General features: G+C 43.3%; 1 protein-coding gene across 1 annotated transcript in view; it reads left to right on the forward strand.

Annotated features, from left to right (window-relative positions):
- UNC5D (unc-5 netrin receptor D) overlaps nucleotides 1–19,008 on the forward strand; it is a 274,282-nt gene that overhangs the window by 214,870 nt on the left and 40,404 nt on the right. The window contains exon 13 of the mRNA XM_049630074.1: nucleotides 2,295–2,379. Within this exon, the coding sequence (XP_049486031.1) occupies nucleotides 2,295–2,379 (85 nt within the window). The remainder of the gene's footprint in view (nucleotides 1–2,294; nucleotides 2,380–19,008) is intronic.

The raw sequence follows: 19,008 nt of genomic DNA on the forward strand, positions 1-19,008 counted from the left end.
TGATGAGCTCAAGAAAAGATTATGTCTCAGAATCTGGCTTAAAAAAATAAAAACAACTTTTTTTTTTTTTTTTTTTTTTTTTGAGAGAGAGAGCATGAGCAGAAGAGGGACAGTGAGGGAGGGGCACAGAGAGAAGGAGAGAATCCCAAGCAGGTTCTTGTCATCAGCAAAGAGCCCCACACAGGGCTCAATCTCACGAACCGAGAATGAGCTGAGCCCATATCAAGAGCTGGATGCCCAACCAACTGAGCCACCCAAGTGCCTCCTGGCTTTTTTTAAAAAACAGTTCTGGATCCTAATCCCTCATATATTCAGGATTTGTGTTTCAAATGCCTACTTTGTGCCAGGCAGTGTGCAACGTTATTGATGTAATAAGCCATCATTGCTTTTTTATTTTAAACACACTATAGGATTTATTTCAAAGTTTAGAAAAGGCGAATTAATCAACGTGTCAGAAAACACAAAGTGATTATTTGGGGTGGCAGTCGAAGAATTGACTATACAGGGGGCACAAGGCAACCCTGGACAGAGGCAGCGTTCTGTATCTTGATTATGGTGGTGATTACATGACAGTATTCATGTCAGAAACTCATCAGTTTGTACTTTCACAATGGGTACAATTTATTGCATGGGAACTGTACTTCACTAAAAGAGAAAACAGGACAAGAAAAATGAGAACACAATGAAGTTCATCTTTGCGGTCAATTGCCTAAGGTGGCATCATTGCTTGAGGATAGCCACCCTTGCCTCTGTATCTAAAGAATAAGGGCTGAATGTCTCTGTTGCCATAAAGGCCTAGATAAGCCAAAAGGGAGGCACCTGAGAACAAGCGCTGTGTCAGACTGAGGGAGAATACAGAATGTCTAGGGTGTATATTCAGACTGACAGCCACACACACTGAGTAGCCTGTGCATTACAACTTCTGCTCAGCAGAAGAGAAAGATGTCCTGGAGTCCACTTCATTTAGCAACTGCATTTGAAAAAAGGATGGGAAATAAAAGAGGAACCTGATCAGAGGCTTCTAAGTATGGCAATTACAGTTCCATGGACATCAAAGCCCAGCATATAAATGGATACTCTTGCTGAAAAGCTGTAAGCAAGATTTAAACGTGCCTCATTCTTAGTGCTGGCAAAAGATACTGATGATAACTAGCATGTTACTGAATAATGCTCATAAATGTTCATCACAAATAACTTGTTTTGCAACGCGTCCTTGCATTCCTTGATTCTGCCGCGGCTAACAGGCACACAGAAGGCTATCAGGAAAGACTGCCATCTCTGGATGTAAATTACCATCGGCAACCTGAAAGCTTTCTGTGCAATTACATTAGCTCTAATGAAGGGCGAGAAAGTGAGAACTGCATTATTCAAAGAATAGGAGGATGCCCTGAGATTTTATTTTGTGATCTTACTGTGCCCCTATTTCATTTCTTTTTATAAACAAGAAGCTACATTAAAGAGATTCTCTGCCCTCTTGGGACTCCCCTCTCTCGGCCAGTGTGAAATAGTGACTTCGCAGGAGGCAAGTGGAGAGAAGGGGCCCTTTCAAGTGCAGTGTGATGTGCCTTCCTGGGCCTGGGTGATGGGATTTTACTGAAGTTAGGCTACTGAGTCTTTTCCGATTTGACACCAGTGTGAATACGGTTACGTCGCCTTTTACCTGTCATCTATTTTAGCTTCTGTTTGCAAACATAGGATCAAATACTGGCTATACAACAACCTACGGGGTCCCTAAGTTTATCCATGCTTTTTTTCCTTTTTCCTGCAGTTTTCTTAACAAACGGCAGTACTCCGTTGATCGCCTCTTTAAACTTACTTTAAGGTGCATAATTCTAAGACAGTTTCATACCAGGCCTTCGCAAAGCATTAGATGGCTCGCCCATCATCTCAGACACCTTTTTAGGAAGTGACTGGATAGAGACACGACATAGCAATACCTTTGTAAATTTAGCAACGGATTAACTGATACACTGATAAACTCTTACATTCTCAGATACTTTTGCTCGTGCCTGGTCTCTGGACACCCAGTCTTTTAAGAGAATTTTTAAAAACGCTTGGAAGGCCCTAACGAAAAAACTAACTTGACTACACAGACGAATACCATGGTCCTCTTTTATGTCACTGTTGGGAAACCACAATTTCTCCATTTAAACTTCCCAAGGACGATCAGGATTTCATAAATTGCTGTGATATTTGTGTGCTGTGTGTCTGTATGAGCACCTCACAGTGCTCAGCTGAGTGCTTCAGGATAATCGGAAACTCTGCAGATAACCTCTTGGCTTTTTCTGTTTTAGGGGTGAGTTTGCTCATACCACATGGCGCCATTCCAGAAGAGAATTCTTGGGAGATTTATATGTCCATCAACCAAGGTGAACCCAGGTGAGAGACAGAAAAGGGCGGCATATTCATGACATCTTAAATGTGGGCCGGAGGGGTTGCTGAAAATCTGGAGTTTGTTAAGATAATCTGACAGGGAGAGCTATAGCTGAGATTTGCATTACTTGACCATATGGAGGGAAAAACCAGCTGCACAACTATTGGCCAAAATGAAAACACCCATAGCCAGTTCCACAATTTTGGGTAGCTAATCTAGCTCACCGACATCTAGACCGCAGACGCCAAATATAAAACAGTGAATCGGTGGGCAGGTCATTAGCAGGGCGTCTCCATAAACACTGACCACCTCGCATACTCCTCTTCTCAAAACAAAACAAAAAACATTCCAGGAGGTGCTCTTCGGTGGCAGACCTTGTGCACATCCTGAAAATGACGGACCTGTCACCTCTTCAGGTCAGCAGAAGCCCTGCTCCAGGCTGAGAGAGGATGTCTCAGCTAATTTTCCTCCAGTAAAAATACCGTCTGTGTTGCAATAGCTTTCAGATCTGACAGATTTCAGCAGCATTAAATTCAATTACATGAACAAATACAAATCTTGTCGCAGTCTTTTAATGAAAGTAGTGGGTTGTTTTCTTGGCGCAAGTATAATATTTGTGGAAATGTTGCTTGCCTCCACACAAGAGAAACTTCACTCCTTTTTAGAAAGCAATTTCTCTCCTAAACTGGATATATATACCTCTGGCATTTTCAGTCTTAACATCTTGATTATTTTAGACTAGATTTTTGTTGTTGTTGTTGTTGTGAGAAAAGAACACATGAAGGAAAAACACTGGAAGGAAAAACAGCCAGAGAAGCAGATGGTTTGAACAGATTCTGATAGCTGTCTCCATAAAAGGATTTGTTGGTGCCCAGTGGTTTTAACTTTCTGCTCGAGAGAGCTTGGGCGGAATGGAAGAAAAGGTTCTGCTAGCTGGCTATTGGCAAGGCTCTCAAGAGGGTTCTCGAATAGGCCTTGCTATTTCCTCAGTCCTGTAGAACTAGATCCCTTGCCTGCACACTTGAAGGCATGCTGTGGTCTAAACATCTCCATGTGCAAACAGGGGCAACCAAGGAGCAGAAGGGAGTGGGAGAGTTTATTTAGAATCTCAGTTAAGCAAACCTAGAAATGGGAGTTTTCTGGATAAGAATCACCTCTTTTTTATCCCTTTGGTTGGTTTATAGAAGAAATCATACTTGTTTAAAAGTTTAGGTCAGGGTCCCTTATACATATATCAAGGATGAGGCAGGATCCAGTCAGCCTGCCTGAAACACAGCCTTATGCAAACCTTCACCTCCTGTTCCCTTCTCCTTACAGTCCATGCACTGAGTCTGCGTTCAGATCTGTCTTCTCAAACCCAGTGTACTTCTACCTCATGACATGAGAAGCAACCTAGGGCTAGTGCACATTTTCAAAGGCACCCCATTTACAATTCACCTCAATCCCCGTCTCACCAGAAACTGCCGCTTAGGAGGTCAGAGCCAGAATGTGCCAACAGGCATTAAACAGACAAGGACTTATGTGGGAAATACCACTTGAGGTATCTTGCAATTGAAAAGTAGGAAGGAGAAATACATTAAAAACATGCCAGACCCCACAGACCTGGAAAGATAGGTTTGGCCTGAGGTGGTCATTTCCTGGACCACACCACTAGCTTTGTGAAGGTAACCAGTTTGGTTTCTCCATCTGGAACTAAGGTGTGTGTTTATTACTGCTGTCCAGGAAGATAGAAGCAGGAACAGCTAGTTCATCCAAGACTTCCGATCTAGGAGGTGTGCCTTTTCCTAGTAAACTGAGGATAAAATGCAATTGTAAGCAGCACATGTTCCTTTTCATGTTGCTAAAACCTTCCCAGATGTTCCTGCCTCTTAAGAAAATGGCCAATCTCCAGGCTACTGCTCATTTGTCCTCACTCCCTTTTGAGAAGCTCCAAACAACTCACAAAAAACAAAACAAACAAAAAACTCCACTAAAAATAGCAAATTCCTTTCTACAACTTTTCTTAAACTTGGTGAATTTTTTCCATCCCTGCCAGGATGCTGCTTGGCTCTAAGTTCTTCAGCTTTTAATCCTGTGATTCATCAGAAGGCCACTTACATAGCTATCTAGTGTCATCTTTCCTTTGTAATGTCACTTAAAAACTCATTTTCATCTTACGCTGCCTTTCTGTCATTCTGAACCTGTGCTCAGAGTGGCCTGGTTTTCTCAAAGTCCACAGACCTGGAACAGCACTGCTCTGTCTCCTTAACCTCTGACTTTCCATCACTTGCACACACAGAATTGCAGTCAAATATTCCCAACTTTGTGCCATATTTAAAATCTATTCCATTTTCCTATTGAGGAGATATATCTGTTGCTTTTTTCTGAGTTACATCCCTGGCATAACAGGTTGATGATTTAGCGGAACTGTCACTGATCCCATTGATCCAAATTCAGTACCAGATTCCCAGAGACGGGGCTGTGTGGAATGAATCACAGGCTTAAAATAACTCCCTGTATTCAAATAGGCTCCGATGGTTATCTTTTGAAATTTGGGTAGGTTTTAAGTAAGGTGGTTTACAGTATGAACTGAATGTACCCGGTCTCTCTTGGGAGGTCCTACTTCTATTGCTGGGAAGCCTCCAAGATCACTTTGTACTTTCTGCTAAATGGAATGATGTCACTCTTCCTCAATGTCCCTGCTCTGTCTATACTTTCAGACCTGAACAATCATTCTAATGAATCGTTTCCAACCTCCAGCAGCAATCTGGACCTTTGGTTTCTCATAATGCTTAGGAAATTAACTCTGTTGACTTTATGTACATATATACGTATTAAATGGTGTGCTGGCCAAAGACTTTGCATTCCTGGAAAAGTAATAATTACCTCTGTTTCATTGTAACTTGCAAAGTGCTCTCCCATGCGTTGACTCATTTGGTTTTTAATGTTCAAAGGAAGAGGATTTTGTACCAATTTTAGAGATGAGGGGAAAAATAAAATCTAAAAAAATGAAGGTTCCAAGAAGCAGAGAAGATTTCCAAGGGCGTGTTACCTTACCGGCTGAGCTGGGATTTGACTTCCAGATATCGGACCACAATTCCAGTGCTCACAAACTAAAGGATGCCGTCTCTTCCTGATGTGTGAGACTTTACGGAAACCACTTTCTGACTTTGCACTCCACTTCTTGGCCCCTGTAAAGAGGCATCCTCTGGAATTGGTCTGTATGAGTGTGGAAAATTAGGAGAGGCAGAAAGGCAGGATCAAGTTGAACTTTCCTGAGAAGTACATTGGGTAAATTGCTTTGTTGCATTATAGAATTGAGAGAACAAAGACTGGAAACAGGTTCCACTAAATTGCTGAATCTGTTTCCTGAGCTCAGTGGCTAGGCGTGTGAGCTCAGGCATCAGAAGCCCTGGGTTCAGATCTAAGTTTCACTATCCACATGACTTTAGGTAAGTTCATAAGACTCTTTGTAACTCAGATGTGTCCTCGTCTGAAAAACAGTTGATCTCTGCCTTATAGGGATGTTGTGGGATTGCACGTTACACAGAGATACAAAAATCTAAACGATGACAAAATACGTATTCTTTTCCTAATTGCTACACGTAACATTTGACAAAGCATTCTACCTACAGTATGTGCTCTAATCGTCACCCCAGTCCTTTATGGCAAACAATTATAGAAGTATCCGAACTTTAATAGATTTGAAAATGAACACCAAGAAAAGTCAGTAAGCTTGACTTAGGGTGTAGATTGTCTGGCTTATCATGTGTTTTGATATGACATCACAATCCCTACCTTAAGGCACAATTAGGTATATTATCCATGAATCTAGTAAGGCATGTTTGGAGAGAGATGAGGCTTATGCCTAATAATGGAAATACACCATGAAATGGACAGGGAGGGGCCCAAATTTGGGAAGACAGGATGACTTTGCAACTCAAGTGTGGGATCTCATAGAAAACAATGGGAAAAAAAAAATGACCCCTAATCTAGTCTAAGGATTTACAAATGGGGTGTGAAGGGAGTGGATTCCCAGAGATGTCACTTGACCTGATTCTAAAACATCAGTAGAAATTAGCCAGGCAAGGAAAGGTGTAAGGGCGGTACCTCAATGATTTCCAGGCCCAGGATACATTTTCCATTATTGCTATAGTATAAGAGGGGTAGGGGAGAAGTCTGTAAGAGTGACTAAATCAGATATTTTTCCCTACTTTGAAGTCATTACCTTAAGCAGCTTCCTTCCAGCTGTACCTGGCATAGATAGGACAAAGAGGTTTCACACACTGCCCCGTTCACAGATTAGAGGATGCTTAGTGACGTCACAGGAACAGGAATTAGACTAGCCTCGCAGAAAGGCAATGGCATGAAGTTGGGGCTGCCAGAACTATTTTCTGGTAGAACCCCTTGGGCTCCTCCTCCAGGATCAAGGGTATTTAAGCAGCTGGCTCAATGCTAGACTTAACCTCCTTTACTGTTGACCCCCTTCGGAGGGCAGGAAACCAGCACTGATCATTCTCAGAAAGCATGTCTCTTTTCCCAAACTTCAATTTGAAAGAAATTTGGGGTTCTTGTTACATTTCTACAGGAGCTTTCTGGGGGACCTTTTTTTTCATCCTCTCTGATCAGGTTTTGATAATTTTTTGTAAAGTCTAGGTGCTCCAGGGGTACTTGGGAGGCTCGTTCGGTTGAGCGTCTTGACTCTTGATTTTGGCTCAGGTCATGATCTCATGGTTCGAGGTATTGAGCCGCATGTAGGGCTCTGTGCTGACAGCATGGAGCCTGCTTGGAATTCTCTCCCTCTCTCTCTCTCTCTCTGCCCCTCTCCCACTCGTGAGCACCCTCACTCTGTCTCAAAATTAATAAACTTTAAAAAAATGAAGCTGTTTCGGCAAGGGAATCAAAATGTCATTTCAGAGACTCCCCCCCCCCCACATATATTGCAATAAGAAAATGATGTGGATGTGGCACAGCCTTCCCTCTGCCCCTCCCCCAGCACCTGCACCCCTCCCCACCCCTTAGTCGGAGAGTAGAGAACTGGACCAGAAAATTATTATATGGAGCTTTCTTCCAAGAAGCAATAAAATGAAACCAAAGGCAAACACTCATCTCTTTTTCCAATTACACTGTCATGTGAATATCCCTGACCAAATGCTTAAACTGGAATTGGAAATATAAGTAATCTTACCCAAGAATTTACAAAAGGACACATATTTTGGCATGTGAGCTCACCCCAGATAGAGTATTTCAACGATTTTTTTCTTCTGTTTTTTGTTTGTTCGCTTTGTTTGAATGGTATGGCGCCGTGGGTGCTTTTGGGGTGAAGATCAGAAAGTGGACATGGTAGTGTAATGACACGTTACCTGTTTTTAGGGTGCCTCGACAGTTCAGTGGTTTTAGTAGCAAAAGCATGAGTTAAGACCAAATGCGAGACTAGGAGGACACAAAAAGTCACCCTGGGAAATGAAGAGAATTTCTTTCCCCTAGTAATGGCTCACAATTAAACACGGTGGTGGAGGCCACTCCCAAGGAACGACTTCCTGTAGCTTTGCCTCCCTGATAGCAAGGACAGCGCGCGCACGCGCGCGCGCACACACACACACACACACACACGCCCTCGCGCATCGTGCCTGACAGGAGATATAAGCACTCAGAAACACCTGTAGGCTGTTTGACCTCATTTCTAGAAGAGTAAAAAGAAAACCTGGATATGTATGGCCATATTTGCAATATTGAAATTTTAAAGAAATGAGTCTGTAGTAGACCAGTGTTTGTGTTAAAGCAGGCATTTGAGGCCATTCTAAAACCTCTTGCCCCAGTGAAAGGGGAAGCCCCACTTTTCCTGGGGCTCCCCGGTGCTCTGATTTCTCACAAGGTAAGGAACCCCTGCCACCAGGCTCCTGCAATTAGTGAGGCGGTCCCCGGAACAAGAGCTTTGGCTCTGCCCTGACACCAGGTGAATGCCCTGCCCCAGGGGAAAAAACCTGGCTCAAAGCTTCTGGGTGGATTTGCACTTCTATTCACCTTCTCCAGCTTGGGGGACTTCCTCACTGGGTTCTGTGTCAAGCCGTCCACAGCTCAAGCAAAAAAACATGGCACCTTCTCACTGCAAAAAAGTTGGGAACTTCTGGAAGTTTTCACAGTGATTATTAGAGCTTAGTGTAGTCGGTGACTATTAAGCCCCCAGTGTCTCTGGTACAGCGGAGCAGGATAAAATACAATCCCTTCTCTAAGGAGTTTATTTCTGCTGGAGGTGGATGGTTGTGGAGGACAGAGGTTGTATATATGTAGCAGAATGATGTTTGGGAGTACAGTGGACTTTTTCTGGATTTCTAAAATTGGCAAGAGTTAGAGCTGATTTATAAAAAGAGAGAGAGAAGTGCCCCCAACATTCTAATTTCAGAGCTATTCCAGCTATAATGCCAAGAGCTAATTTTCCCACCTCCTTGTGGAACCTTCCAAGAAGCAGCATTTCATCAGCATGGATACCACCGCTCCCCGACCCACTCACGCACCATGTCCTCTCTCTTCCTATTGATAGAAGAATGGGAATGTCACATTTTTCAGGACTACAGGTATCAAATAATAAGAAAATAGGAAGTCACATTTTGCAGGAGTACAGGTATCAGAAATGGCTGGGTCCGCTCCCACCAAAGTCAAAGAGAGTAGCCCCAAGAGAATTACTCCTAACATTTGGATCATCTGCAGGAGCATTGGGCACACTAACACTTGATTTCCTCATCGTTTATAAGTTTGCTGACTTGTTCCATGCTGCTAACGCCAAGGAGAGGGGCATCATTCCCAGGTTGCCATATTCCCCAAGGATGGAGAGGATTAACCCTAGCCAGGGAGGGTACGTGGATTGAAAACAGGTTTGCCAGGGGCCACTTCAGTGTGAGGCAAAGAAGTCAGAGAACAGGGTCAAGATGCTGCCAGATGGGGGGCAGGTGGCAGAAGTAACTGGAACCCACAAGGAACTGCAGATCCGTAACAGTAACTGTTTGCAATCCCATCACCCGCACCCTCTGTCGGGGAGGTCTTTTGGAGTATAGTCACCACCCCTACCTGTACCCTAGTCACCACCCCTACCTGCCATTAAGGATTATCTTAAGTCATCCAAGAAAATACCACCACCTTGCCACACAGAGTTATGTAAGGAGACGGTGTGTGTTTTCCCCTCCCTCCTTTCTACCATAATGCCTATGGATAAACTTATGGAGGAGGGAACACAGGAGGGAGCAGACAGCCTGCTCCCTAGTTCCAGACCAAGTTCTAGAGCCCTGTGTATGTGCGTGTGCATGAGTGTGTGGACACGTGTGTCTGTGCGCGTGGGTACTGGAGGGTGCGGGTGGAATTTTGATTCCGATATAAGATTAACTTTTTAAAATAGATTTCGGGTTTCATCGGTTTAGTAAATAAAACATTTAATAGTTACAGAATCAAAATGAGAGGTCTTCAAGGGACCCTGCTACCACGAGCGGTTCTACTAAGCATACTTGTTAGCAATTATAGCTGACCCCTTGACATGGGTTTGAACTGTGCGGGTCCACTTACATGCTGATTCTTTTTCTATAAGTACAGTACTGTAAATGTATCTTCTCTTATGATTTTCTTAACATATTATTTTCTCCAGCTTACTTTATGGTAAGAGTACAGTATATAACACATGTAACATACAAAATACAGATGAATCAGCTGTCTATGTAATTGGTAAGGCTTCCCAGTCAATACTTTGGCTATTAAGTTTTGGGGGAGTCAGACTTCTACAGAGATTTTCAACTGTGTGAGGGTCAGCACCCCCCAACCTCTGCATTGCCCAAGCGTCAACTTGTACTAGGAAAACTAGGGCCCCCTAATATCATAATAGATGAAGCCCCCAAAGCAAATCCATGTAATCAAGTCACTGATGATACTGCAGTGTGATTGATACCTGGGGTAACAAAGATAAACAAATGGTAACCAGGAATAAAGGGATAGACTCTGTTTAAAGGCTCAGGGAAGGTTTCCAAGAGGAAGTAACAATTGACCTAAAAGCCAAAAGTGAGTAAAAGACATTCCAGTCAAAGGGAATAGAATAGTGCCTTTGCACAGCATCGTTTATTTTGGAACTAAGCAAATCTCAACAAAATTTGAAAGGAAGAGTAATAAAGACTAGACCACGTAGAGAGTTACTTGCTGCTGAGGGGAAACTGACATTTACCTGGCACATAGGTATTGAGGCGGCTTAAACTTCAGGAGACCTGCTCATATTTACATTTCCCGTATATTATCTTCAGCTTTATTTCCACCACCACCCCCCAAGTTCAAGTCTTCCTTCTATCAGTACCCTCCTTGCAAGCACAGTGAAAATATGCCTCGTTTTGCCTGCACAGTTATTAATAACGCCCTTCTTCATCCTCAAAAGTATCTGAGTTTGGTCAATAAATTGTAGTCACTCTACTTTTGAGTGTCCTTGTCTTTGTTGTGCACAAGAGATTGTGGAGGGGGGTGGTGGCGTTAATGTGAAAGAGATAAAGGTGTTGAAGATAATTCTCAGAATTCTGCCTCGGGAACTGATGATTAACTAGTCGAGAGAGATTTGCCAGCTGAAGGTCACCTGAGAGTTTGCGATAATAGTTGCACCAGGAGCCACTTTGGATTTCTTTCCAGGGAGTAAACACAGCCCTTTGACGTACAGGAACGGGGTAGAAAGGAAATTAAAGAATAAATCAATGAAAGGCAAAAATACTATTTATAACCAAGAAAAAAAGACAATTGCTGAACAGAAAAGTCCCATGTGGAGCTTTGGGCCAGACCATGTGGCAGCAAAATGTGACAATAGTGGGCATAGACTATGCCTGCCTGCTGTGTGCAGAGCGCAGTCTTCTGCTTGCCTTTGTTTTCTTTGCCCCCCTGGCTGGGTAAGAATCCACCAATCCTGGAGTCCACTGAGGTGAACTGATAACATGCATAACTTGTCAGGAAACATGTACAGACTCACTCATTGGCATCACCTGAGAGATAAAGACTGTTTCGAAAGGCGATGATGGAGGAGAGTGAGAACACAGGGGTTCCCAAGGCCGAAGTTCCCACCCCGCCATGCCATCTACAGCCTGCATGGCTGTGAGCAAGTCATTTTCTTTCTCTGGGCCTCAATTTATCATCTAGAGGTCTTGCATATTATTAGCAGCATTCCAGGATTTTGGTGAGGACAATAAAGTGACATCATATATGAGAAGTCCCATGTGAAATATAAAGTGCCATACAGATGCTACATTTTGATATTTTCTTTCATATAGCCTTATTTTTTTAATGTTTATTTATTTATTTTGAGAGGGAGAGAGAGAATTCCCAGCAGGCTCCACAATGCCAGTGCAGAGTCTGACATGGGGCTCGATCCCCCCAAATGCAAGATCATGACCTGAGCTGAAATCAAGAGTCAGACACCTAACTGAGCCACCCAGGTGCCCCTAACCTTATTATTTTTTTTTTTTAATTACATAGATACCAAGTTCTCTAGAGTCCATGGCATTTGCTTTAGTCTGTCCCAGTGATGCTGGGCTCTTCTCTTTTGACTGCTACCACATTTCTAGACTCAGAAGAAAGATTAATTCGGTGAAACAAACATATTAACTGCTCACTTTAAAACCAGAGCCTTATGAAGATACAAAGGACTCTCTGCATCAATTCCTTTGAGTCTACCTCTCTCATTGTGACCTGTGACTTCTACCTCAGAGGCATATGATATGGGTCCAACATTGGAATCCAGGGGGCTGGTGTTCATATTAGGAGATCAGTGACCAGTCAAGCTGGACAGGCGGCTGATGCCACATTGAATGAGCTTTGTCAGTCTTTTCTTGCTAGATAGTGATGGATAGAAGCAAACAAATTGTTTCTGTCACCATTTGTGTTCAATGCCCAAGCATAGACTGGAATCCTGCCCGTTGCTTCAAGTGAGTTTTAGAAATTTTTATTAGAAGAATCAGAATGGCAAACATCTATCCCTTGAAGCGGATTTGGCAATAATGAACCCTCTATCAGGCAGAGGGAGCTGCTGAGGAGGGAAGGCTTTTTAAGTAACAAGAAAAGGTACTCCTGACCACTAGTGCAAGGGGGAGCAAATTGCAGCCATTTGGGAAACACATTAATTCTTTCAGGTTACCAGTGCCATGCAGTGTGATCAAAGGGGCAATTAATCAAATGGTGTCTTGAAGGGTTAATGCACCTTTAGCCAAAGACTGTGCTCTTGACTGCACTGAAATCACAGTGGCTTCTTCACAGAGTCATTTAGGTTAGAATATCATGCCATTACCCCCAAAATGAGAGGATGGGAAGAGAAGAATTGAGACAGAGGGAAGAGGGAGGAGAATTCTCACGTTGTCATTTTATGGTCTGCTTTTTTTTTGGAGAGAATTTCCCCCTACGATGCTCATTACCATTCCTTCCACGTCACGCCCCCTTGGTCCACAAACAAATACACATAAATAAAAATTGCCATCACTTTCATCAAAGTATATTTGAAGCCCCTGTGAGCTCACAATGTGAAGTGATTAGAACGGTCTAGAGGAGTCTTTAATTAAAGATGCCATTGACAAGATAACAATGGTTTGTGAATGTTGTTAATAGATCTGAATGGAAGGTGGACCCTAATTCAATAAGAGGAAAGTCATCGGTTCATGAGTTTGATTGCGCATTGTAAAGGAACACCACATACTGTAATTATTTTTATTTGTATGTGTCATCATCTCTTTTATTGCCCATGCTGGAAGTAGAAATAACCTGTCCTATTAAGATATTTAATATATATCATCCTTTCCACTTCACTTAGTTATAGCCTCATAAAAATGCTGGGAGAACACACCAGCCCACACTGAGGCTGCCCTCTGTGCTTTCTAAGACAATCCACACACCCTTTAAAAAAACTGAATGACGAACCTCCTAAGTCCCTCAGTTCTAATCTCTGAGCCAAACCAGTAGTAACTTCCTAGGACTCCATAAAGCTGTAGGCAGACATGGAGTCTCATTCCGGAAATAAGGACGGGCATGCTGGTAGCTGACACAGTGGAGATAACCCAAAGGTCAACTGATACCTTGGTCCAGTGGTGTGGTGTCTTGGAGACCACAGGGGACCAGGAAGCAGAAGCAGAGAGATCCCTAGGTTCTGACTTTAAAGTGAACAAGCCACGAAAAGCCAGGTGGTAGACCAAAGAATGCTCCCCTCACCCACCCAAAGATGTCCACGTTCTAATCCCTGGAGCCTGTGAATGTTATCCTACATGGTAAAAGGGACTTTATGGGTGTGATTAAGGTTAAGGACCTTGAAAAGGAGAAATTACCATGCAGGTGGGCTCATGGAAGGGTCCTTATAAGAGGAAGGTGGGAGGGGTACCTGGGTGGCTCAGTCAGTTGAGCTTCCGACTTCAGCCCAGGTCATGGTCTCACGGTCTGTGAGTTCGAGCCCCGCATCGGGCTCTGTGCTGACAGCTCAGAACCTGGAGCCTGCTTCGGATTCTGTGTCTCTCTCTCTCTCTGCCCCTCCCCTGCTCATGCTCTGTCTCAAAAATAAATAAAAACATTAAAAAAAAATTAAGAGGAAAGCAGGAGTATCAGAGACAGGTAAGAAACATGTAGGGGCAGGTGGAACAGGGGTCTCCAGCTAAAAAATTTGAGTGGCCTCTAGAAGCTGGAAGAGGCAAGGAAATGGATTCCTCTCTAGCACCTCAAAAAGGAACACAACCTCTCTGACACCTTCACTTGAGCTCAGTGAGCTTCCGACCTGCAGAACTTTATGATAAAACATCTGTGTTGTTTTAAGCAAGTCTGTGGTACAGCAACAATGGAAACTACCACAAGCTTCTGTTGCAACCAGTGTACCTCAGTGCCCTGCTTTCCTAAGGCTCAGTCCCTACAAATACCCCTCCTAACTCTCATGCCAGTGTTTTACCTTAGAAATGCCAGGTTTGGGGGAATGTGTCCCGAGGAACATCTGTTCCTTCGACTGCCTGCCTCTGCACATAACCCTCAACTACCACCACTAACAGGAAGGGAGATTCTTGTCCCCTGCTCTATCTCAAGTGAGGTATGACTTTGGCCATGTCACTCCACCCCATGTTATGCCCTGTGTTTCCTCATCTGCACAATGATGGTATGGGGGCTGACAACTTGTAGGTCCTTTCCCAGCCTCAAATAAAATGATCCTAGAAATAGGACTCAGGGTTTGGTCCAGAGGAGTCTGGTTCCCCCATTCAAAATGTAAATGAACTGGGGCACCTGGGTGGCTCAGTTGGTTAAGTGTCTGACTTCACCTCAGGTCATGATCTCATGGTTTGTGAGTTCGAGCCCCGCGTCGGGCTCTGTGCTGACAGCTCAGAGCCTGGAGCCTGCTTTGGATTCTGTGCCTCCTTCTCTCTCTGCCCCTCCCCCATTCATGCTCTGTCTCTCTCAATAATAAACATTAAAAATGTTTTTTTAATAGTAAGTGTAAACGAACAGAAAAGTAGGTATAAAAACTATCCTAGCCGTGTGCTGCATAGACCCACACACCCCTGTTGCCTGTCACTGTAAAGTGTCTCAATGAGCTGTCATTCCACTTCTCCTGGTAGACAAGCTGAACACAAGCCCGACACTGCATGAAAGATGAGGCTTAAATTGTATCTAGGAACTGGTGGTTTACAGGTGATTTGTGATTCCTTTAGTATATTAATTGGTAAACACCTATGCACGTGTGGGTAAACTAGAGCCGTTTAACATATGCAAACACTTTAATCTCTCAGTGTGGTTTTGCTCACACCGCAGCAAACTCAGATACGCACTCTGGTGCCAATTGTAATTCCCCACCTACCCCATCCCCCCTCATGCCATCTCCCCTCCTGTGATCCTATTTCAGATAATGCCGTGTGGGTGACCCAGATCTTTAAACCCTTACCTGGTTGAGCCTTATGCTTCTATCCTCAGTGAATTGTGCTTGTCGCTTGTTGTAATCCACTGTTCTGACTGCTCCTTTCCCCACCCCAACTAATGGAATATAATGACTTGATGAGCTATAGCATTATTTCCATTTATTTATTTATTTTAATGTTTATTTTTGAGAGAGACAGAGACAGAATGCGAGTGGGTTAGGGGCAGAGAGAAAGACACACAGAAGCAGAAGCAGGCTCTGAGCTGTCAGCACAGAGCCCGACGTAGGGCTTGAACCCATGAGCTGTGAGATCATGACCTGAGCCGAAGTCAGACGCTCAACCGACTGAGCCACCCAGGCACCCCGATAACATTATTTTCAGTCACTGCTAATCAACCCTCCCAACCCGACATCCTTGCTTATCAATCCACACGCTGTTTAGAGACAGGAGAGGTAGGACAGTCCCCGTGTGGTTGTCTTTTCCAACACCATAGCATCATCCAAGGCCTAAAGATTGAGTATTTAACCTTGACCAGCCTCCAACTTGCATTTCAGAAACCTTCCCTCTCTATATTTGACAGCTGCCAAGCCCCCACTGTGTGAGGTGTAGCTCTGGCTATTTTCTCAAGATCTACACAACTTTTCTCAAACGTTCATGCCAGGGCTACCTTGCATGTGAGGAAGAAAGGAAAAAGCGTTGGTTCCTGGGCCCTGTCCCAGAAATATGGAATTGAACTCTTAATTGCTGGTGTCCACAAGTATAATTTTAAATAGCTTCCCAAAGATTTATGGACCACTTTATAGTTTCAGGACCATTTAAACACCTTCAAGAAATCTACTGTGATAAAGAGAATATTTTGCTTAACTTCTCTCTTTTTCCCCTGTTCTGCTCCTCACCCCCTATTCTCCCTTTCCAAAAGTCTTTTCTTAAATGGCAGTTATGGAACAAAAATCCTCAGGTGACCTGGCTGGGGTTGAGTGATGAGCCACGCTGGCTTTCAGGGGCCCATTTCCGTAGGAGGTTCTATGATGTCATTTTCCTGGGGCTCATCTGAAAGGTCTGGTCAGAGCTGGAGAATGAGACAGGTGTCTAATTCAAAACAGCAGAAATAAGAAACCCAAACCCTGTGATTTTCATCCACAGCAATGTTAACATTCAGGTCAATATAGGAGGATTTTAATGAAAAGAGAGAAAGAGAATAATAGTTAACAGTGTGTACCTTCTTGGGTAGGAAACTTAGGAAGCTGGAGCTCCCTTGTTTTCTGAGCTCTAATTTTAAGACTAAGTACAGCTTCCATCTATCTGCCCTTTATGTCTATTCCATTAAAATATGATTTAATTATGTATCGACCCAGGGTCTGGCATAGTAAAACTATCATTACTCTCCTGCCTGCATTCCTGAGTGATACTCTGGGTAAAGGTGATCAAACCTACATTAATCTATAATATAGACCATAAGGAGGAAAGGTGGGAACCGTAATTACCAAGCACAGCATGGCAGACAACAACAACAATGAAAATCTCATCTCGAAATCTGGAGCTGGTTGTTTCCCTTGAAGAGAGTGACGCATTCCCAGCCCAGAATCGGGTCAAGTAACGTTGAGAGCAAAAGCAAAATGTGCGCAGATCCACCTCCAGACCTGCAGTGGTTAGCAGCTGCCACCTCGGAGCCGACCTTGTTCAGCGCGACCTTCGTGGCCAGTGGTGTGCAGGTGGGCGCTGCCGAATGACAGTCACTGCGTGGCTGGCTGGTGTGGCCAGCGTGGCCAAGCTTGGACCAGCTTTGCACTGCCAGCAGCAGCACCCCTCACCCTCCAGCACACGTTTATGCAGAAGTCAGTGACCCCACTGATTTCATTATAAGAAGTCTAGAAAAATTTTCCCTGGGCCCCTATCTCCATTCATTCATTCATTCAAAAAAAAAAAAAAAAAACCTATTTTTGACACAACTTCAAACTTAAAGAAAGGTTGCAAGAATAATACCACTTCCAGCCATCCCATACCCATATTCACCAGTGTTGACATCTTACCAGTTGGCTGTATTCTCTCTTCTCTCCATATGTGTACTTGTGTGCATATATGCACAAAATACATATCTACAAACACACAAGTATACATATGTATTCTTGTAACCGTTATGAACAAGATGTCCTTTGATCCCTGGGTACTTGATTGTATATATCCGAAAAAGGAATTATCTTACATAACCACAGCACAATTTTCAAAATCAGGAAGTTAACAGTGAGACAATTCTATGATCTATCCCACCAACCTTACTCAGATTTCGCCTGTTATCTGAATAACGTCCTTTATATCTACCGTCATATGCCTTTTAGTCTCCTGTAATGTGGAGCAGTTCCTAAGTCTGTCTCTATTTTATGACATGGTCAGTTTTAATTTAAGAGTGCAGATCAGTTCTTTTGCACAATGTCCCTCAATTGGGGCTTGTCTGATTCATAGTTTCCTGTAGCTAGACTCTGATTATATGTTATTGGCAGGAATGTTACAGACAGATGCTACGTTCTTTTCACTGTGTCATATCGGGAGTGATATTCTCTGTCCGTCCATCCCATCGCTGCCAATGTTGACTTTGATAACTTTGGGTAGGTGCTGTCCATCAAGGTTTTGCGCCGTAAAGTAGTATTTTACCCTTTGTGATTAGTAAGTACTAATAAGTACTCAGTACTAAGTACGTACTTACTAGGTAAGTACTAAGTGGGAAGATACTTTCAAACCCTATGAAGAGTTCTTTATTACTTTCCAAGTGTTCACCAAGTAGATTAACATCCATTCATAATTCTTGACTGAATCAAGTATTAATGTGGTTGGTTACCAAATGACTTCCAACATTTATTAGCTGGCTTTCTGTTACATAGGACAGTTTTCCCTCATTCATTCATATCCATAGATCTCATGAGTTACGTTATTCAATGGGTTACAATCCTATACTACCATTATTTACTTTAATACTCAAAATGTTCCAATTTGGGGCCAGTAGGAACCACTTCAAGCTGGCTCCTCCATTCTTCTCAAGAAATATTTCTGAGTGCTTACAAGTGGCATTATAGACATTGATGAAAGGGAAAAAAAAAATCCTTGGCCTCATAGAGCTTACATTCTTGTTTGCGGGAGACAAAAATAAATAAATATGCAAACGGTATATTGCACTAGAGGACAGTAAGTGTTGTGGAGACAAGTGAAGACCAGCTTTGGTGTTGGGAAAGGTCAGGGAATGCCTCGCTAGAAGGCATCATTTGAACAAAGACCTGAAGGGCATGAGGGAGCTGGTGATGTGGCTGGAGGAAAATTTCCAGACAGCACCCAGCACTCCAGAACAGCAGAACAGCTGTGATTCCTGGAGGTGGGAACACGGTGGCATTTTCAGTGGGATCCTGCTGGTTGCCGGTTGAGGACTGACTGTGGGAGGTAAGGGTGGATGCATTGCCAATGTGCCTTAAATTCCCTTAAATAGCGCACATCTCTAAGGCCGAGAAATTTTTGTTAAAGCATATCTCATTATAATGACAATTTATCGACTTACTTAGCCATCTTCAAAAGCACAGTGCCTGTGAAAATAAGACTCTTAAGGAGGAAGGAAAGGTGGGCATTCAGGGTTGGAGAAGCAGAAAATCTCCACCCGCTGAGCACATATTAGGTGATTTTTAGTTTTATTTATTTATTTTTTTAACTCTCATCAATCTTAGAGTCCATGTTATTTTGCACATAAGGGAAGTGAGGCTCAGAAAGACCTGGCTTTCTCTTCTGCCACGAGGGATG

The sequence above is a fragment of the Panthera uncia genome, chromosome B1 (assembly GCF_023721935.1).
Source record: "Panthera uncia isolate 11264 chromosome B1, Puncia_PCG_1.0, whole genome shotgun sequence".
Taxonomy (NCBI): Eukaryota; Metazoa; Chordata; class Mammalia; order Carnivora; family Felidae; genus Panthera; species Panthera uncia.